This window comes from Falco punctatus, assembly GCF_963210335.1.
Source record: "Falco punctatus genome assembly, chromosome: 14".
Taxonomy (NCBI): Eukaryota; Metazoa; Chordata; class Aves; order Falconiformes; family Falconidae; genus Falco; species Falco punctatus.
Window position 1 is genome coordinate 7,402,615 of NC_137594.1, and position 22,820 is coordinate 7,425,434.

The 22,820-nt window shown below is 37.0% G+C and overlaps 1 protein-coding gene across 7 annotated transcripts in view; it reads right to left on the minus strand.

The window, feature by feature from the left end:
• WWOX (WW domain containing oxidoreductase) overlaps positions 1-22,820 on the minus strand; it is a 550,369-nt gene that overhangs the window by 261,975 nt on the left and 265,574 nt on the right. Inside the window, exon 9 of one of the 7 annotated variants that reach the window (XM_080410746.1) lies at positions 17,904-20,796. The exons of 5 other annotated variants lie outside the window; for them this stretch is intronic. In XM_080410746.1, coding sequence (XP_080266872.1) covers positions 20,770-20,796 — 27 coding nt within the window. In that variant the 3' untranslated portion in view covers positions 17,904-20,769. Of the gene's footprint in view, positions 1-17,903; positions 20,836-22,820 lie in introns of those variants that run through there. One more of the 7 variants, XM_080410745.1, reaches the window with a different exon arrangement.

Below are 22,820 nucleotides of genomic sequence, written 5' to 3' on the forward strand. Positions count from 1 at the left end.
TTTTCTGATGTGCTCTCCAGGATTAAAAAGGCATAGATATCACGTTATATATTGAAATTAGTATTCCTTGGCCTTGGATAGTTTCAGATCAGGTTCCTCAAGTCCTGGACATGATTCAAATAAGCAACTTCTCCATGGGATAATTTAGCCTGCTCATGTGTCTGGTAGCTAAGATTTATTACCTCATCGTTTTCCTAAAAATTTACAAAATTAGGTTTGGACAGTGAAGGGGAACATCAAGAGCAGTTGCAACACCACTATAATGGAGTAGTGAAACAAATTTGAATAGAGTTAATCCTTAACTACTATTTATCTGTACATTAAAAACAAATAGACACAATTAAACCCCAGGGATAGGAATAAGACTACCTGCACTTTCTCAAACCTTCCTACAGCAATGAATTTAAGAGTACAAATGGGATATTTCTACTTACTAAAGAGGGAATTTGACAAGCATGCTAGTTGAAAAGGCTGAAAATGGCTAAAAATATCATCTATATGTAGAATTATTGTTGACAACACAATTTTAATTACATATGGAGCTTTTAACGTACAATGCTTTAAAAAAAAAAAAAAAAAAAAAAAAAAAGAGTTCAATATTGCTATCTCTCACTATGAACAAGGAAAAAGATGTGGAGATGAAACAGATGTCCAATTCACCAGTACACTGGCAGCAAATCAGGGAAAAATATACAGCTATCCTATTTCTTATTCCAGGGAAGGAAGCACCAATTTTTCCAAGCTATGGACTGCTTGTCCCCCAGCAGCATCAGCAATGCCCTGTACAGCTCCTATGAGCTCCCAAGACTAAGGAAGACCTACAGGACATTTCTCTTTCCTCCCTCTACTTCTTATTCCCAGGACGCACCAAGGAGGAGCCCTTGGCAATGGTACTGTGGTCACTGGTGTTTCTGACAAGTCATAGCAGAGGGTATTTTGATGCATTTTGGCATGCCTCCAGGAAACACAAAAAAAGTGGCCTTAGTTTGAACAGTATATAGGAAATGTGAAAGAAAATTTTGTAGAATCAGTCTGATTTTCTTTCTACAGGCACATGTTTAATTCTTAGTTTTACAGAAGCCAACCAAATACAATCCAGACCTCACTGCTGCAGAAAGCTTGCACTACATTGCTCTCAATATGCAAAAGATTTGCTGGAGTTCCTTTCTCTCTCAGCTCCTCTCTAAAGGTATTTGAGTTGGCTGTAGGAGGGGGACATTTTGCCCTTCTGTTGTTCACTGCTTTAATCTGTTATCCTCGAGAACAGGAAGGCACCAGATCACTGTGCCAGTTACCCTCCCAAATCTCTAATTAACGGTGATAGTAAAATATTAGCCACAGCACTAACTACCAGATAAGAGAGAGTACTCCTGAGGCTTGCACATCCCAGTCAAGTGGGTTACATTAGAAAAAAGATGTGTTACCAATAATACCAGACAATTGCAACATTTTCTTAAACTAGCACTAAAATAAAGATGACTCACTTATCTTTGTAATGCTATAAATAGTGATTTATTGCTCTTCCCTCCATTTCCTTCCCTCCTCCTTCTCACCATCCCTCAGCCAGATATAAAACTTTCTTATTCTGCTATGGGAGGAGGGAGAGGAAAAAAAAACCTCAACAAACCCAAAAGCTCAACAGCTCTGTGTTTAGGCTCAGCCATTGCAACTTTGCAGCTTATGAGTTCCAAATATAGGTGCACCCATCAGCTCCCTCATGCAGGAGCATGGCCTGTACTACCTTCAGCCCCAGAGGCACACCAAACGTCGTGCTTACAAGAGACAAACCCTATGGCCAAAAATACAGTAAAGCTTGATTCTTCACATAGCTTCCAAACAACTGGTTTTATTCCAGCTACCTGCATTGCAAAGCACGGTGTCACTATATTTACGGCAGTGCTATTTACATTAATAACTGATCCAACAATCATCCTGCAAATATGGCAGAATCATTTCAGGGATAACAAGGGAGAACACTGCTTTGCAGCAATGCAATGTGAAAAGGCAAAGCACTTCCTTGCTCTGAGAATGTCTTTGCAATAAAATTCATGGTTTTAGCTTGTAATATCCTGGTAGGACATGGGCATCATGATAAAAATAACAAAAGCATCTTCCACAGACTCCTGAGTCCAGAGTAACACAATACCCAGTCACACATCATCACAGCAAACTTCAGGTAGGCTCAGAGAAGCAAAATGTCTCCCAGGACACTTCTACCAAAACTTGCAGGTTTTTGCTCTTTCATAACTTGCCAGTCCCCTACACCCACAGTACGTCTTTTTTATGGCATTACAGAAACACTTGTATTTAAATAAAGCAAGCACAGCATCTACATCTAAATGTTAAGGAAATATTTATCAGCACAAAGGCGGTCTCACCCTGTATGGTGTTTACAATGTTTTTTATTGTCAGGCTACATTAGGATTTGCTGTGAAATTGTATTTGGAATGACTTGTGAATCACTGCCAAATGTGGTTGCACCAAACATATTGCAAAGCTTTGCACAGCAGTAATCATGGGGTATTTCTGACACTGGGAGCAATTGGTACAGAAGAGCAGTAAAAAAAAGATGGTCTGTTCTTTTCTCACTTAATCCCTTCTGTTGAAGCACTCTTAAAAATCAGAATAAAATATGAACTAAGATAACATATGCCCTTAATGAGGCCCTCTGTTACTCTACTAGAGTTTCTCTGAAAAAATAAAATATATAGATGCTGTTTCAGCAACTAAGACAATAGAATTACAGAGAGCAGAAAGTTTGTGGTTCTTTGGGGCAGAGGGTTACCATCAGACAAGAAGGAATAGTTGGTGGGGGCAATGGTACAAGTTGCAGAATACTAAGATATCATCTGTCTCCACTTCTTAGCATACTTCTCTTGATACCAAACCCCACTCCCCTCCTTAAAACTAGAGGTAAATAAATAACTCAGTAACTGAATGGATTAAAAACACGCAAAGGCAATTTCCATTTTATGAGAAAACCTGCATGTAAAGAGATTTTAATGCAGAAAAGTGCTGCTCCTTGTTTAAGGGAAACATCATCACTCCATCTGATAACTGCACTGAGATCTTCTTCAAATGTATAAATGCAGACCACTGGATAAGTTTCATTTTGAAATCTGATAAAAAAGTTCAAAATTGATCTCATATGCTTTTAATTCTGCAAACCAAACCAAATAAATAAATCACTCTAAAGACTCTAAAATATATGTCTAAATCCTATTAAAGTCCTTTTAGGTTCAAAAATCTTCATATTTAATAGCATTTTGGCAGCTGTGTATGAACCCCAGAACGTTTATAGCAACTGCTATTGCTGTACATAGCTACAAAGTGGCGTTTCTGATTATCTTAGTCTAAATGGCAATTGAACATTCTGAGTACTACCTGAGCACTAGTAACCTTCATCTAAAATTTTTCATAAGATTATGCATAATTGCAGTGGTGATAAGCACAACTCTGCAAAGTACAAACTCTTCCATTTGTCAGCAAACATTATTTGGCATTTGCTTATTGCTCTAGGAAAAAGATCCAGCAATGAGTAGTCTTGACATAAAAAATAAAGCTTTTACTCAATGTTTCCTAAGAACAGAATATTAAAACTAAACCCACATCATGGATCTTCTTTACAACAGATACTTATTGTCCTCAAAAAGAATTAATTACTGTATAAAAGAGGAAATCATTACAAACTGGTTTGTAATGCAGCTGGAGAAACTTTATACACTAATTCCTGAACAATTAAAATGCACATTTCTAGTAGAGCATTACCTTTTAATACCATCACATTTCTCTGTGTACCTTTATATAGTCAGATGTCATTTTGATGCGTGGCCCAACCAGAACTAGCCTCAGCCACCTCTCTTTACAATGCTGTTATTTGTAAATATTGCACATGTTCCTATATTCCTCTAAAACAGGATATGATAGACTATTCAGAGGCTCAGGAACCGGTTGCTAGGGATTAAACAGAAAACAATAAAAAGCAAAGACTTATTTTAAAATTCAGTACGAAGTGCAATGATTTTTAGTTAGAATTTGCCATCAACAATTATCACTTACTTAAATAAAAGAGGAGAGTCTCAAAAGAATTGTGCGCATGTCACTCTTACCTTGACAAAAGAAACATTTTTAATCTTCTTACATCACATATCACAGGAGGTCCCTAGTCACTTCAGTATAGCAGGAGAGAAAAGGGGTAAGTTATACATCTTCAGGCACTAACAATTTAAAATTAAGACAAGAACAAATACTGTTAGTAAAAGCAAGAGACAGCAAGGAAAGCAACTCAGCTTGTGGAATAACGATATTGTTAAATAGAAATGGTGTTTTCTGAACACAGTAATTTTATAAAATGTACAGTAAAGCTTTTATATGTAAATTACCCAAACTCAGAAACCTTTCACTTCAAATTGAATTGAGAATAGCTTGAAGAAGAACACTTTAGTGAAAACGTGCTTAAAATGAACAAAATCAAGAACAACTAAGGTACACGCACACATACACTCTTCCAGTGGAAAAAAGTCCCTGTAAATAAATATTTGATTGATGTACTCCCAACAAAAAATAATACAAAATTGGCTTCAAATACATTTAGACAGCCTCTTACTATGTGCATTTATTTTTTTTATTTTTCGTAGGTACTGATTATATTTGTTAAACTATGTGTATTGCCACCATATACATATTAAAACTACTGCAATGGAACTACATTATAAAAATAATCACATTATCACATTTAAAAGGTCCTTTTGCTAGTATGTTAAAACAATGCCATGTCCCCTCAGGTTTTGAATTAAAATTTGTATGATTCCATCACTGCATTTTTAACAGACCAACATCCCTTATAATACTCCAATCATGTATGATGGTCAAACTTTAACTGCTCTGTACCAAACTATCATGCTGGATACTCTGTGAAGGTACTGTAGGCTGGAAACTGTACTTACAAAGCTCACATGGATTTTAAAAGAAGTTATATATGAAACAATTGCAGTATTGGCTGTTCTCATCAGCCTTACAAAGGTATTTATCTTCAGGTTTTCTAGCAAGCCTAGAACTTCTCATGATGTACCAGCTGAAAATAAAAATTGACCACAGACTATGTTAATGGAATGTCAGGCCCATACTTTGATTTCTGGTATAAATTCCAGGTAGTTTAACAACTTTGACAAAACTAGCTGTAATCCATAAATTCCTATTAGATTATCCGTGTCTACGTTTGGCTTGACTGCTGTATCAGGGCCTTGCACAAATAAAACTGTGTTGTGGTATCTGACTATGGCTGATAAAGGGGGTGAGGTGGCACATTGAAATACCTGACTATGGGTAAATAAAATAAAAGCTAATCCTAGGGCAAATTTGCAAGAAAAAAAAGGCTAACCTCAAGAAGAGAATATAGCCCTTATCAGGAAGTACCCTATATATAGATTCTCAGTTTATTAAAACCCTTATCCTATAGTAGCAAAGAAATCTCTTTGCAAAGCCAAGCCCTTAGTAAAATTATTTTGAATTTGCTTATTCACTGTACACTTCCTCCTGGCTGAATATGGAAATTTGATTTTATTCAATGTTTGTAGGTTCTCCCTTTGGATTTGAACATGGCCACCAATTACTTGAGTAAAAGCCAGGGAGACATTTGTCCTATAGCAGAAAGTCGTCCTTAATTTACCAGTTTGTGAGGACAGCAGGCAAATTTAAGCAGTAACCAACAAAAGAGACTGATCCTGATGGACTTTTTAAGCTACATAGTGATCTTCTTCAGATCAGCTAAGAATAAAGCTTGCAAAATAAATTCTAACTAACAAGATTATAAAATCAAACACCAAAAATAAATTTGGGGGCAAGTAAACTGTAAGTGCAATACCCAACTCTCTTAGACTGAAATCTGTGAAGCTTTGAGCTGGATGGTCTGTACCTGTAAGTCCATGTATGTGAGAATATAAAGAAGCATACTAAAAACACTCCCTATTTATCTCTCATAGAGTACTTATAACACACAAATGAATACAGCACACTGAACAACATCTGCACAATGACATAATTATTTAAAAATTGGAAACACAATTACCATACCCAATAATATCTAGGGCATTCATAGAAAAGAGAAACTAAACTGAATGGTTCATATATTCACTATACATATATATATATATATATATGGAGACAAAATAAAAGCTGTATTTCAAATCACTTTCTGTAAAGTGAAAAATGTTTGCAGCCTAACAGTTTTATATCATTGTGTCTTCACAGGAAAAAATGCCATTATATTAACATTTATAATCTCCTTGCCATTAAAGCACTTGAAGTGAAAGTAAAGCTAAAACATACAGTATTTTAATATTAGAGATAAGGCAACTTACTGTGCCTGAAAAATAAAGAGTGTGGTTCACTCCAAGTTATGAAGCATGTATTCTCAAATGCATTGTATGACTATCTTGCTCAGTGTTAGCTGAGGATATAATATGGAAGATAGCCAAAGATTGAATTTCCACATATGACACTGTAATGGAAAGATTTAAACAATGAAATAATAAGCAAATGTTGAAAATGCTTTACAATTCAGTATTTTTTTAAGAAGTGATCCTGTTAACTGACATAGGAGACTGGATCCATCTGCACCAGCTTTCTGTAAGCACTGACACCTGTGAAAAGCTGACAGGTTACACTTCATCATTACTCTATGAAGTTCTTTTTAACTTTGAAAGATCTTGGTGAATATTGCCCAAGACTTCTATTAAAAACTAAATCAAGATTTTAAAAAAGGTGTTTATTTTTAAATGTGATCATCTTTTTTTTAATTTTTGGTTTTGTGACCAAGATGGGTATGGCAGACCAAGTGCCATCATACAATTCTTGTGTGTGTTTGTTCAGGCAGCAACCCTGTACAGCCCCATCCAGCCTTCTCTCCAGAATTTCCCATTCAACTGAATAAAAACAATACTCATTTCTTCCTTTCAGCCCATGTGTAATGGCTTTAAAGGCCTCACCATCCTCCAGGCTCACATGGCGTAGCCATCACTTCGGACTATATTTACTTTCAGCATTTGCCCTTGTACCAGAAAGCGTAAATTTTTGGAAAAAAGTGTTACGTGACATAATTAATTTGAGCTTTACTTGGCTTCTTTGTGTTTAGTCTGATTAGTTTTATTGGAAAAGTAGAAACCAGTATTTTATTTCTTTTATGCTTACTCCCCAAACTTCACAGGCATCTTTCAGGCTCTGATGTTTACTTTGGAGTCCATATGATGATTCAAAGTCTTTCAGATTCCATATTACCCCAAATCATTAGGAAAATTTAGCAGCCTAGATACCAGATCTATTACCTGCATTTGCCATGAAGACAGACAATAATAAAAAGCCCAAACCAAAAAAACAACCTGGTGACATTTCCTCAGTTACTAAAGAAAATTACTCACCTGGGGTGAGTGAATGAGTAGAATTTTGAAAGATAGTATTATGATAATTATAAGCCAGAAACTAAAATGTTATTATACCCCTTGCTAACTGATATTTCAACTATTAATGCCAAACTCCATCTAACTTATCTGAATGCTTTTACACTGTCTCTTCCTCTCTATTGCTAAATATGTGTACGATACCATGAAGGAGACTTAGGTATATTGCAAAGGTTATGTTTTAAGATGATATGGGGTGGATGCATTTGACTTTTTAAATCTTTCTCAGTCTACTTCAGGAAAGGCATCAGAAATCTATGTGGTTTTGCTGCACTGTAACTTTTGGTGAAAGCAGATGGATATTTTTAGCATGAAAAATGACTTATGAATTTTTGAACATTTATTAAAAGCAATACTGCATAACATTTCAGGAAATATAACCTACCAGAAATCTTTTCGTGTTTATATCTAAGAAATTAATATCCCCCCCCCCCCCAAGTAAAATGATATATCTAATGACAGGAGACTTAAATGCTAAAAGCATTTTCAATACTTTCAATCATTCTTACATATGCTTGTATGTATCTCAGTTGTGTGTATTAGTGGCAAAGATGAAGTCCAACTTGCTAACAGAACAACTCTGAGTCAACATTTAATTTGATTTTTTAAAATAACATTGTCAAAATCTTCCTACCAACATTACTACAAATGACTCTTCCCTAGGCATGTACAGCTGGACTGCAGCTGTGTGGCCACTCTTAGGGAAGGACAAGAAAGCATCCTATTTCTATGAAGAAAGTATCTTCTGCTCAGCATAGTCAGATATAGGTGTTTACAAACAGGGATGAGGCCTTGCTGTTGATCTTCTCCTGTTAAGAAGGCAAAACCTTCTAGACAACTGTGTCTGAGCGAGGAAGACCCTTGCAATTCACAGTTCCACAGTTGCCTTCAAGCACCTCCACCCATGAGCTGCCTTTCCCTTTAGTGATGGGTGACACCATGGAAGCAGACATATACCTGGATTCTTCAGTTCCTCTTGACCAGATGCTGTATTTATTTACGTCAGTGCATGAAAGAAATGGCATTCTGTTCTACCTTCATTCTATACAACTTTCTCAGGCTTACCCTGGCAAAGCCTTTTGGAATTGCATAATATTCTTCAGAATACAGCTATTCCAGATAATATGTTGTGACACTCAGGAAAAATAAGGCAAATTTAAGCTAGGATGACAACACACACCCCTAGGAAGCAGAAACAATTACAACTAAACTGTTAAAGAATTATACCTAAGAAAATAGTGACATAAATAAAGTAATACTGACTAACGTAACTCCTCTTTCCTCTCATTCTCAAACTAACTTGCCACATCTTACCCACAGTTTTTGCTCCGGGTCTTACTACAGTTGCTGCTACTACAGAATAATTTAGGAGGTTAAATCATGAAGCGGGGCCCCAGAGTGCTAGTGCCTTGAGAAACAGTGACAAACAATGGTGAGTGCTCCAAAACATCTCCAAATTATCTTCTGTTCTTCCAACGATCTGAATATACACAATTTTAAACACAGATGTATTTGTAAGAGTTCTAGTGGCTCTGTAACTTTCTGCATCAAAACCCAGACTAGATAACAAATACAGAGGCTGTAAAAAAGGTGTTATTTCAGTCTCCGTTCATCAATGATACCTCTGGTACACGCAAGAAAACAAAAGTATCTAGGATGCCTAAGCAGAAAAAAAGCCTGGCTTTTCCCTGAAAATAACCTAAACAAAAACGTCGTAAGAAATGTGACCAAATCAATAAGCAGCAGCACTGCAGTCAAATCACTATAGAGATTAAAAGACCCCAAAAAGGGGCAATGCTGCTTTTCACCTGTGACACAGCCACGGAGGCTCAGCGCCCACCAGTACACACATAAAAGTGATGAGCGAGTTGTAATGAAGAGCAGAGGTATACAGCCTTTATCAGATGAGAGGGGATTTGTCAGAGATTAATAGAATTCCATTGTAATATCCATATCTCACAAAGGCATACTCTGACAGGGTCCAATTACTTTCAACAAGCTGGGCCTGCTACATGGACCCTCTGAACCGGAATGGCCCTCCAATCTGTATGCTTTCGTTCAGACAGATAACACCAACGTGTTTCTCTCTGTGATCACTGCCTAACTTAAATGAGTTAATCTCGTTTTCCAGATGAATTGTTATTTTGTCTCCCGCAGGCTGTGATTACCGGATAAAAGTATTGTGTTAACAGGAGGGCCAGGGTCTTTTCAGCAGCGGATTCCACATTCAGATAACCAGCCAGAGAGGGCTTTTTCTTGCTTGCTTGCTTGCTTTTTTATTCTTTTTTTCTAATGTGAAGTAAGAGAGTGGCACTAACAGGAGAAAACTGTGAAATGACACAGAGATAAACCTTCCCAAATAATTACATAACTCCATAAGAGGTCAAAGGGGCAGTTTATCTTCATATTTCAAAAGAGCACCCCAGTGAACCAATCACACTTACAGCCTACCTCTACATATTTTAAGATGTTATTTGCCTTTCAGTTCATGCCTGCCCTTTCTTTCTCTAACGGCCTTTGTTTCTTAAGCCATTATAATGTGTTTGAGAAGTTCACGAGGGAGGATATCAGACTATAAATATTTGGAAGCACTGAAATACATCTGGGCAATATCAGAAAACAGGAAGAAGAAAACAAGCCCATGATTTCACAAACAGTTCTCTTAAACTGATGAAGCAAGAGCCATATGGTGAGAGTTACAGTCTACAGCACATTTTTCTGAGATAATACATTTTCTCAATGACAGCACTGAGATTCTTCATTTCCTTTTCTCGATAAAATTTTAAAAAGAAAAAGCCCCAAATTGATGTTAATTCTTAAAACCTACACCTTTAAGGGCATTAACCACAGGAGAAGCACAGATGTGAATAGTCAGTTGTGCCTTGACCACCGGGAAAATCCCTTCAGGGTCAAGAATGACTCACACATAGACCCCATCTAGGCAAATTCAAACCCACAAGCAGTCACAGAACCACACCAAATTACATCAAGGCTGTGTTTCATGCATTTTCATCCGTATTGAAAAAACACAAACCTATTATGTTATTTTAGTATCTAGTGCCAAAAGCTACATAAAGTTTGATCTTTGAATGCAGTAGATTTCTCCAGTGGCTCTCCCAGTATGTAGATCCAAGTTAGCCCTGAGGTGGGTTATGTCAGCAATTTGGAAACAAGATGCAACATCCGATCGTTAGCAGTGTATCAGATGCCATCCATGAAATGCAGCTGATGAGCTTATGAAAGCTCCTCAGCTTTTTTTTTTTCCTGACAGAAAGCCGCAACTTTTGACTACAAAAAGGCAATGTCTTCAACAAAATATGAAAGAATATCAGTGCATGATGTGCGTCTGAAGCACGTGGTGGCTGTGTCCCCGCTGTGGCACAGGTCTGTGGCAAAGCATGCCCTGCAACACCCCCAGTGCTGCAAAGCCGAGAACCTAGCAAAGCACATCACAGCTCTTTATGCTCCTGTGCCCGCATTCCCTTCCACAGGAAAAAGGAGGCTGTGGCTGAAGTGAAAAGCAAATATGAGGAATTCCAGCCTCTACACAAATAGGTGGGCTCCATCTTTCTTACGCAAAGAATAACTGATATCAACAGTTATGATATGAAAATCATTCACAGGTAGCCAGTTAAGTTAATGAAAAGATAACACATTTTGAGGTTTCTGTATGGCAGCGTTTAAATATTTCTGTATCTCATAATGAAGTGAAAAGTCTGAGCAGCTGGAACCACAGTCATCATATCACGAACTTCCATTTTGATCAAGTTGGCAGTATTCTCATTTTTGGCCAGAGGCAGTAAGTTCAGCTGGGAACTAAGTTCATAATCTGTCTTTTAAAGATCCCTGGTACTTTTTAAAATGGGTATATGATAACCAAATGGTTCACGTTCTCTTAAGAAAAACAAGCTTCAAGATTATGCATTACATACAACAGAAGGCAAAATGTCTACACAGCATAAGCACTCAGTCAAGTACTTAGGGTGTAAAACCGACGCTATAGTAAAAACACGTCTTCGCTCAAGAAGGTGAATAGACAAGATCGCTTTTACACAGTAGGAGTCTCCCTCAGGTGTGTAAGGAATCACATTGTTTACTGGGCTACAAAGAAACATATTCCGGTTTTCTTCTCCACCTAGCACTGTACTTCATTCTGCTTAGCAGGAGACAAGTGATGCAGCTAGGAGAGTGTGAAGTGCTCCTATGCATCATCATAAACAAGATAAGCAGAATTATTTCCTAAATTACAAACATCTACACCTACAACAAATCACTGAGAGGAGCAGGGGATGCTGCGGGTTCAGTGTGGGCACAAACACATGTACTTTTAGCTGCTTCTATCAATGCTGCTGGCTGCTGCAGGAGCCAGAAGCTGTGTGACTTTGCCTTGTCTTTGTCTGAAGAAAGAAGGAGCAGTATTTCTCTGTCCTTTTTTACAATGTTCTGATTGCATTGCTTCTCTTGACTTAGTCTAGGAAAAGGGTAGCCCTCAGTAGAGATTTCAGAGGCCACAGGTTCCCTGAGGTATATCCTCAGTAGGAGGATTTTTTTTCCCCTTTTTCTTCCTTAATTAACAGATCGGATGTGGGAATAATTATGAATAAACATCAGGCACCGTCGTTTAGAAACTGGTCACTTTGACTAACCCGTGATGAGTCTATAGGCGGCCACGCAAGGGGTTAAGCTCCCTGCACAGCTGTAACCAGGACAGCTCACATCCTGCTCCCTTTTTTGTGCAGGACACAGCCCTGACATTCTGCTGCTTATATGGAAATTCAGTTACCAGTGAATAGTCCTATTTCAGATCTCAATGGAAGCAAATACTGGTCCTCCTCACAATAACAGTCTTTTCCTAGACAAAGCTAACACTGGTATAGCAGTAGAGCCAGTATAGCAGAGACGCTGGTAAGAAGGGATGGGAATTGGTAACAAAGAATCTTGATCAGTGTGATGGAGACAGACAGTCAGAGACACAAATTAAATCTCAGGTGCAAATTAATTTCTCATTCATTTTTCTATACAATGGTATTACAAAAGACTTTGTAAAAGTTGCATCGAAGGTAGCAGCTGGAAATTATATTGTTTCAAGAGCTGAAAATATTCTCTGTGGAGAAATTTTATACCCATAAACTTTTCCTTTTCTTCCCTTTTTTTAAAAAAATAGAACATCAAAATGCATGCAGAGCAGACCTATGAATTGCTACATGGTTCTGTTTTTTAAATTGCCAGTCTTTTTTATTTGGTGGTCTTATAAACATAAAATTGATAAAATGGACAGCTTGCTTTCTAAGCTAGCTTACACCTCTCCTTTTTTGAAAGCTTCCTAAACATGCAAGCACTCCATAAAAAAGTAACTGGTGCATGCAGAAGCAATGCAGTTCACAAATGAAGCAGTATAATGTCAATGGTTTGAAATTGTTCAGTCTCAGTTGTTTTCCAAGTCAATGCACTGGCAGTCTTGCCTGAATGCAACTAGTCAATAGAGGGAAAATAAATAGAGCATTTCCAGAATTCACCCATCAGCACTGAAAAGTGTCTGCTTACTATTACACAGTTTTAACATGTCATAATCGTTTTTCACAGTATAGAAACCCTCTTTATACCTTGGACAAAGAATGAATGACTATTTTAGCACCCTATACATATCTTCTAATAAAAATCCTAAGCAAACTGTATTGATTATAGTACTGTAAGTGGTATGTGTTATTAAAGTAGAATCTGAATCCTTTAGCCCATTTTTAATGCTACGTTATGAACAAAATTTTCTACTTTGGATATCTAAAACCAGGGACTTCTGTATTTGGACTTCTGAACAGACTCATTTAACATTTCTGTATCTGTACATTGAAGAAGCTCCCTATAATTTCAGGTAGAGTTGAACACTACAATTTATGCACAATATTATTCCCATAAAGAAGCCTATTGACTATTAAGTTGGACAGGTTTTGCTCACATAGGTAAAAGTTTAGTGCCACAGCTAGATGACTCTATAAACACCCATGCATTAAGCAGCAGAGAAGAGGTACAACCGTCCCTTATCTTTTATTTCTCCCATGCCTCTATGACAGTGCTATGTCAAATGGCACCACTAGACCGAATACTGCACAAAGAAAGAAAGGAAGCAGACAGGTCAGCCACACTGCTACACTGCTGCTTTTCTGCCTTTTTTTTTTTTTTTTTTGGGGGGGGGAAGTTATGCCAACCTCTCCAAGCATCTAGATGCTAAATTGCATCTAAGGTGCTACACTTACTTAGATAAGGTCCTTGCAATGCCACATAATTACAGAAAGGCTCTGCCATAGTCTGAAAAATAAGTAGAAGTATGCCTTTTCCTATCCCCTGCCTCGTTATCTGTCACCTGGATGAAAATCATGTGAAAAAAAATAAAGAGGGAAAAAAAATTCCCCTTCAGACCCAAGAACACACTAACGCCCATGGATATAAATGTTACAATAAAAGAGCAGGACGACTACTAGCAGAGCTTTTATAGCTTAACAGTATTTTGACAACAAATGTTCATATTTCATTTGAAATTTATGAAACCTTTGTGCCTGTAATCCCATGAGCAGCTACATGGTAAATGAAAGTAGCAGGCAGTCTAGATTAATAATATTTTGCTTCATACTGAAAGAGCATTCTAAGGAAAAGAAATCTTGCTTTATCTGCTCTCCCACTTTTTTTTTTTTTTTTTTTTTTTTCCCCAGTCTCTGTATTGGAACAGATTCAGAGCTCTAAAACATGCTTGCAAATATTCACAGATGCCTTATTAATTTATGAGAAACTGAAGGACCCATCACAAGGTATAAGCAAGCAATTTAGGAATAACAAGTAGAGGGGTATGATACATGGCAAAATACCACAGCTCCTAGTGTAAGCAAGCTACCAGTGGTTTAAATCAAGTTCAAGGGGAATACCTGGAGTAAGCTCCTGTACTTCATATTCTAATAAAAAATCGGTATGAAAAAAATAGTTGCCCTATGAATCATACCCTTTGCTTTTACATTTTCACAGTTTAGACATACATGTATGCTAAAAGCTCAAGTGTGGCTTCTTGCACTTAAATGTCTAAGTGTATAAGTGTCTTTTTCAACAGCTCTATTTATCTTCAAGCATATCCAACACACAGTGTTGGGTTTTTTTACTTTTCCTAAAGTAGTCTCTTAGTGCAAGCTATCATGGCAAATATGATGTGGGCCAATTATGTGCCTAGAAAGTAGATATTTATTTTTATTAAAATTTTTATACCTTTTTTGAACTCTCATGTGGTCTTATCTCACATGCACAAGGTATATTAGGTTGATAAGACCACACTTTGGTTTCTTGCTTTGTTCCAAAGCATGAGTCACATGAAATGTAAGAGAGAAGAAAAAACATGTAACTTAGTTCAAGCTGCAATTGGAGATACATTCTTAAAAAACAGTGATTACAAAAACCCCTTTTGTCCCCTTTTTGTGAAAAATACAGCTTTTGTTCAGCTATTCAGCTATCCAGTATTTCTCTGGCTTTTCTTTTTCTGAGTTTCATGTCAAAACTTAACACTTCAGCCTGTGAAAAACAAATACTGAACTTGCCATTAAATAAGATACAAAAAAATTCATAGGTACTTGATCTGTAAGATACTGCAATAAAGTACTTGCTAAAGAAGCAAGCATTTAGGTCAAAAACATTGTTCACTGGTGGGAGAAAGGCTGGGAAAACGTGTGAAGCAGACACAAGCGGGGAAAAGTGAATGACAGAATGAAGAAAGAGTAATATAATAGCAAAGTTAAAATTAGAGTCTAGGCAAACTGTTTTAGTCACACAGTAAAAACTGTAAAACAGAGCATTAGACAGCTCTAGGAAAACCACACAGCAGATACACTAAGGTAAAGGGAGGTACCCGAGAACGGTGTTATGGATGCTTAGAATCACTAAGGGACTCTAGTATTTCCAAAGGACTAAAAAGTGAAAGTACAAAGGAATTGAGATACGTGATTAGGGCACCAAACCTCTGAAAATTATTTTTAAAAATCCCTTCTTATCTGTGACACACAAACAAACAACTTCTTTGACTGAAAGCGGTTCCAAACAGAAATCTTCAACCTAAAGGTCCAAGACTCGCCACCTGGAGCAAATCACTCACTGGTCCACATTTTGGCAGCAATTAAAGGAACATATATGAAGTGACTATGGACTATATTGTTAAAAGAGAAGCTTCTCTTTAATTCAGAGTTGAGTTATAGTTTGATATACACAAGGGTGCTTTAAAATATTTTTTATTTTATTTATTTAAGACTCACCTTATAATGGTTGTCAGCATTTTCTGAGTCATTTTACGTGACTACTTTTGACATACTACTTCATGGACTCAGTGGCTGCCAAGTGAAAAATCATTTCCTTTATCATCTTCTTCCTTTCTAAGAAAAGGTGAGTGGAACAGGAAAAAAAAAATGTTTTCACTCCTACATAAATTAATGGTGACCTATTCCTCTCTTCCTCAATGACTGACTCATCAACTATTAGATTTTTTTTCCCTTTCCTTTGGGTATGTAAGGAATACTGTGCTCAACATTACGCATTGGAGAAGACACACTTAAAGCTTTAAAATATTTAACTTTTATAATACTGCACATTTTCTTTTTTATTACAGAAACACAGACAGTGGTTAAACTTAAAAGATTTCTTTTTCATTTAGATCAAGACTAAAACCTCTTTGCTGCAAATAGTCTTTTCTTCTATAAATAATGCACTCAGCATATTCATGTAGGTAGCCAGTAACACCAGCTTCTGCTACTGGGAAAAGGAATATCAGATCACCAGAAAGGAAACTACAAGCATCAACTATTATCGCATCTAAGCATCTCAAAGCTATATTTGCAACCTTCTGTTAATTTAAAATGCCTGCTTCAAATCCAAACCTGAAAAGCATTTGTTCAACCTATTACCACATGGTTTAGCTTCTGGGGAGACAAGACCTGCTTGGTGTGGACCGCCTACCATGGGCAGAGTCTGCATGGTAGGCCATCACACCAATGTGTGCTTTTCAGAGAGCATTTCATTTTAGGGAAGATGATTTAGATGATTTAGTGGTTCACTGAAGAAAAGAAAAAAGCCCACCAAACTTACAGTCCCGTGTTTTCACTAATATACTGCAATTAATATTTAGTACCAAAACCAGAATCTAAGAGTTATATTGTTTGAGTTCTTTCCTCATAAATACACTTTGCATTGTCAAATATATTAGCAACCAAAGGAAGTCTTCCATCAGCATCTGTGCTGAGTGGATTCAATAACAGTCTAACCAATTTACTATAAAACTTTTATAGAAGCATTATATACTTGCATCAGGTTCACAGTTTTATTAATTTACACAGATTTTATGGTTTCTTGAAGTTCTTATGTCTGAAAAAATGAACTGATACTTGAAGAAAGCTGAGTCTAGTGAGAAAATGATCTGCTTAAATACCATTCAGTCTCATAAAAGAGTAACTATACAGTAGTTATACCACCATCTACATTTCCATATTTATAAAAACTGATATAGGTAAAATCAGTTAATAACTTCTGTTCCTTCTAATGCACAATATAATAAGTTTTACTGATCAGCTTTGCAGTTTAACTGCTGATTTGGAGGGGAAGGGGGGGTCGAAAGCTGGGTAAAGAGAGGTTTAGGGGATATTTTTGCTTTCTAAAGAGAAAGGTCCAGGAGGTCATTATTCCTTTGAGTTCACTTTCAGGCTGCTCCAGAACAGTAAATTAAAGAGATGAGAAATTTTTCTTTCCAAAATAAGACTAAAACATTTACATATTTTAACATTAATATACTTTATGAGTTGAGACTCAAGCAGAAAATGGTTTTGCTTGTGTCCTGCACTGGTAGCCAGCTAAGTCCAAGAACTTTAAACTTCTACACTACGGTATGGCCTAAAATCAGATATTGTTTAATGAAGTATACACTGTACCCTTTTGTATTTCTTATAATACCAGAAACTATGCAATCATTTGGTAGCTATGCACCTATCCAGAGCCTAAAAAACCCCTCCGTTATTTGTACTTACGTAGTATCTCCATGACAGAACCTCTCCTGCAACTGTTATCCCACAAATAAGCACAGCTTGTGTAACGGTGTAATTACGTAAGAACAGAATAAAACACGAGAACAGTGTTGAATAAAGACTTGCTCAGAGTGGATGGTTGCCTACAGGTAAAGCAAACGGGTTTGCTAAGTAAAGAGGCCACTGCCTGACACTCCTAGACCTGAGAAGTATCAAGCCATCACTTTGGAGTCTGAGCAGTGTGCCAAAATGGACAGGTAGTCACATCCTGCACCATGCGGACAATCCCTGCCAAATACATTATAGAGTGTGTTTGTGTGTGTATATAGTGTATATATAGTATATATAGAAATGTACATATATAGTATATAGAAGTATATGCATATAGTATATAGAAGTGTATATATACACATAGTATATAGAAGTATATGCATATAGTATATAGAAGTGTATATATACACAAGTTCTATGTATATATGGAAGCGTGTATATACTCAGAAGAGTGTGTGTGTGTATGGAGAGAGAGAGAAGTGTGTGTGTGTACGTATACACACACCGAGAGACATATACACAGACATCCTTCTGGATAAAGAATGGCAGAGAGAATTATTCAGTGGAATCGATTGAACTGGAAGGAAGTCCCTGGGCTAAGACTGAGCCATCAAATCCTCCTTGTGACTCTTACCGAGGGGCTGCACTGCACCGTGGCATCAATAGGAGTTTGTTACTCTGACCAAGCACAGGGCAAAACACATCTTGAAGACAGATGGACTCTCCTGTGTAGGTTTAGTTTCATGTTTGCTTAGACTTAAAGTCTTTCAAGCTAAGTAAATGGATTGAAGCCAGAAAGTTTGCTAGTTTGTATATTTTCAATTAAACAAAAAAACCCTGTAAATAAACTGGTAATGCCAGGGGATTGAATGTGCTTAACCTGGGCCTGCTCTGAACTGTTTTTTCCAGCTGCTTAAACTTTGGTATTACCACAAGAAACAAATAAAAACTTCTAGCGTGTAAACAGTGTTCAGTGGCTCTTAATGGCAGTTCCAGAACAGCAACTCCAAGAAAGCAGCTGTCATTGTTCCAGATGCTATTTTTATCATTTTCACATCATGTTTTTACCAATAATTAGATACACGCAACTTCAAAAATAAAGCTACACCGAATTACAAAGCCAAGTCAAAATAATTTTGTTAGGTTCTTTTTCCCCATATTTTCTCCACACTCAAATTAGCTGAATCAAACTCAGCTGATTTAGTATCAGAGCAGTATCTTCAAAAGTGTATTTCCTAAATAAAATAATATCCAGTGCGTACTGTACCTGCAAGCAGCAAGAGATCTGTAATGTACGCTTTAAGGAGGGAAGGGCATGAGAAGATCTGATAAAGCTCCAGATACCTAATCTCAAATATATAGTACAAAAGGAGAGTCTTCTTCAAGGTACGACACAGACAAGAGTGAACAAGTGAAGGAAGTAGATAGAATTGTTACAGTAATATCAAATAGATCCTTATTTCTGTAATGCATATGATTTCACTTGTGTGAATCTCCTGTGTATTTTAAGACCATAGTTTTTAAAGGGTTCAGTTGGATATTCCCTCTATCCTTCACCCCAGCGCTGCAAGCCATAACTGACCTGGGATTGTATTACAGGCCTTTGTTTTTTTAAACAAAAAAAAAACTACTCTCGTTTAATAATTATCATTCTAAAAAACAAGGAAGAGAGCCTTAATGATCATGTTTAGTATGCTATACCATAAATCAAGACACAGTACTCTCATACAGTTTTAAATCACTTTCCTGTCACCCACAAAGACCACATAAACCAGGAGTGTTGATCACAGATAACAGTTACCCATCCAGAAGGCATTTATTGGATTCTCTCCCATCACCCAACCTCATAAAGGTCAAATGTAAACTTCCTAATAAAATGTAGAAACAAAAATACAACTACAATTACAGCACCCCAAAACCACAATAATGTAACTACCTCTGAAAACATGTTCATTTAATTCCAACAATATTAATTGTTTATAACACTTCAACAGAACAAGCGCTTTAACATATTTAAAGGTTAAAGGCTACAGTAGCTCAGATTTCCAATCTGGTCTCCCTTTTGCAATTTCTGAGCACAGCAACAAAACAGAAACCCAGATGTGATGCAGAAACTTTTTTTCATTAAAAAACTCTATAAATACATGTATTTCAGCTGTTCAGACTAAAGACTATTGGCATTTCCTCAGCCAAGCACTGATAATGTTGATCAGAAACACAATCTCTATGAAAATATCACAAATGTGGTAGCTATACATTCATCCCAACTAGTACTTTTTAGTTGTCTTTGTGGCACTAGCCCAGTTCTACACCACGTGAGAAAAAGGAAGAGAGTCTGTTTTTTGTGTGTGTCTCTTCACAGGGAAGATGAAGATTGGTCTGGTTTTGGAGAGTAGTTTAGTACGGGTTGCAGTCTGGCCTTCCCCCATGTGAGTCTTTCCAAACCATACTGAAAGAAGAAAGCTGTGCTGGGTTTTTCTCAACAGAAGTGGAGGAGAGGATTACAAACTGCTCTGAAAGCTCCCTTGACCTTAAAATTATATCAGATTTTGCTCTTTTACACCTGAGAACTGCCTTCTCTGCTAATTGGCAATTTGTTCCAATGTTTTGTGTTGCCTCAGCTACCATCCTCTACTACTCATGCTCTTTCCTATTCCTCATACTCGACCATTTCCCGTTCTCTTTACTCATCCCAACACCCCCTCAATTTCTTCATGTATCCAGCAAATTATGTCCTTCTCTGTTTCCCCTGGATACTACCACGAGAAGTTTAAACTAACAAAAAAAACCAAGATGAAACTAACATAACAGTTACCTACTTAATGGTACTATCTGGTACAAGTTACCAGAGAAACATTGTGAGTCTTTATAAACTAAATGAAACTATAGTATGAGGGATTCTGCTTAAACCTTTGGCATGATAATAATTACAATAATTCATATAGTGAAATAATTGCAAAATTTAAGAACCTCTGTTATTTTTAGATAGTTTTTTGATGGAAGTCTCCTTTGTCATGCACATGTTTTTTAATTAGAAATTTCAATTGCTCCGTCAAGAACTTAAAGAAGAAATCAAAGGCCAACAAGGAAAATAAAAACAGTCAGTTTAAATGACGTATCGACCAGGGAACCATAAGGTAAATTGAGATATACACACTTACGTTACAAGTAACTCACGGCAGTCACAACTTCTCTTTTCTTGTATGGAATCAATATGTAGTTGTGCATCTTCAAGAGAAGCCAAAGTAAAACATATCCTTTTGGAAAAGAGATCTTCTTACACACAGTATAAACAACTGAAGAACAAAGTAGATATTAACAAAATATATATAATAGCTATTATCACCCTCAGTTAAATTGTGCTCTATTTTATACTGCTGAAATTGAAAAATCTTAAAATAACAACAAATCCCCAGGCAACTACTAACAGGGGTACTATAGAGATTAGGAGGCCTCTAGTGATTTCTAGAGTGCTAGTTTGTGTACCAGCATCAGTCTGATGTTCCTGCACTGAAAACCTGCAGTCGGTCATTCTCATATGATTTTGGGTTTGTTATGTATGGTGGGGTGAGTATTATTTTCTATTGCATTAGCACTCTGAGAGCTCAGTCAAGATCAGGTTTCATTGTTCAGCACAACAAAAACATATGCAGAGAGCAGTCCCCTACTGCTCACGTTCACTGTTTCAGAGACCCGAACCCCACTACAACATCCGTGTCTGTGGTATATGCAGGTAGCAACATGGAATAGCGCAGCTATGTGTGGGCACAGGCACCCAGAGTCCCATTTGCATACACAGGGGTGGTAAACAACGATACCAAGTTCTGACAGCCTTTTGCTTATTTTTAGTTCAAGAACATTATGCATCACTTACAACAAATGAAACCTATGCATTATGAAGCATTCCAGAATTTTGCTGTTTTGATCCTCTTGCCACACCTTTTCAAGCATACAAGTTGTTTCAAGTATTATCATACAAAGAGCAAAGATACACGAAAAAAAATCAACCGCTGTTTTCATCACACCAGTGGGCATGACATACGTTCCATGTGCAATCTAAAAACACAGTAACAACTCACCAAACCTAGTATGTAAAGGCATCTTGGCATGAACCCTGACCAAAATGCACCATTTAAAATCTACAGGTCAGATATTCAGGGCTTCTCAAGAGATACAATTATTTTGCAGCCAAAATTCCTCCCCTCCTACACGCTTCCCTATAGAGTTCTCAGCAGCAAAGCAATTTAGTCTAGTTACTAGATTTACACTGCTAAGTGCATTTTTTTCTTCTCAAAGTCATTTAGAGGGATGGGTAAACTAAACTTAGTTAAAAACAACAAAAAAAATAATTATGGTGCTGAGTTTTCACAGAAAGAACTAAACCTTTTAGGAGGACAGATTAGTTTGCCACTCTTCCGAGTCCTGCATTTTGCTGAACTGGTGAGTGAAGCTACAGCCTGGAACTGCAACAGGGAAGTATATGGCTGGCACAAAGACGCCATCTATCCTCAGTGCACAAAGATTCTTTAAACAGCCTGAAAGCTCATAAAAAAGCAACAAAGAGGTCCAAACAGAAAAGGCTGGGATATATCAGACATATGATTCATTTGGTATACTTGATCCCAAACATTCCTGCTACTCCTGAAGGAGGAGTCCTCAAGAAGAAAAAAATACGGAAACTTTCCCAGTGGCTAGGAGAAGAAATGAAGCCACTGGCATTCCCTAGAAAGCAACCTTATCCTCAAAGTAATTTTTAACAATCTTTCTAGCAATACTTAATAAAATCATGTATTTTTCTTGTCTCATGAATATAGGAACAATGTTTAAATATGTTGAATTAAACATATTTTTAAGAGTTTCCACCTTACTATTTTTCACTGTTTTTACTCTTTGGAAATGATGCATATATAATGCTGTGTTATCTCTGTATTTAACTCATCTACAAACAGAAGATTTCTAGTTTGTGGTTTAACACTACAAAAACATCTCAGTGTGGACTCATCACTAAAAAGAGCTCAACTCTCTCCCTATATTTTACATCCTGCCTCAGGCTGAAGACCTGGAAAAAAAATTCAAGCACTGAAGCCTCTTACACTGTCAAACAGTTTCCCTATGGTGGTAGTAAATGCCCCAGAGCATGAGTCAGTTATAACTTCTCCAGGAACAAACAATGAAAAAATATGTAACAATACACTCTAGGAAGTTATCTTAACCTCACAAGGGGTGGTTAGGCAAAATGCTCTAGTATGACGTTTCCACCTATGATGCCTATGACAATAAA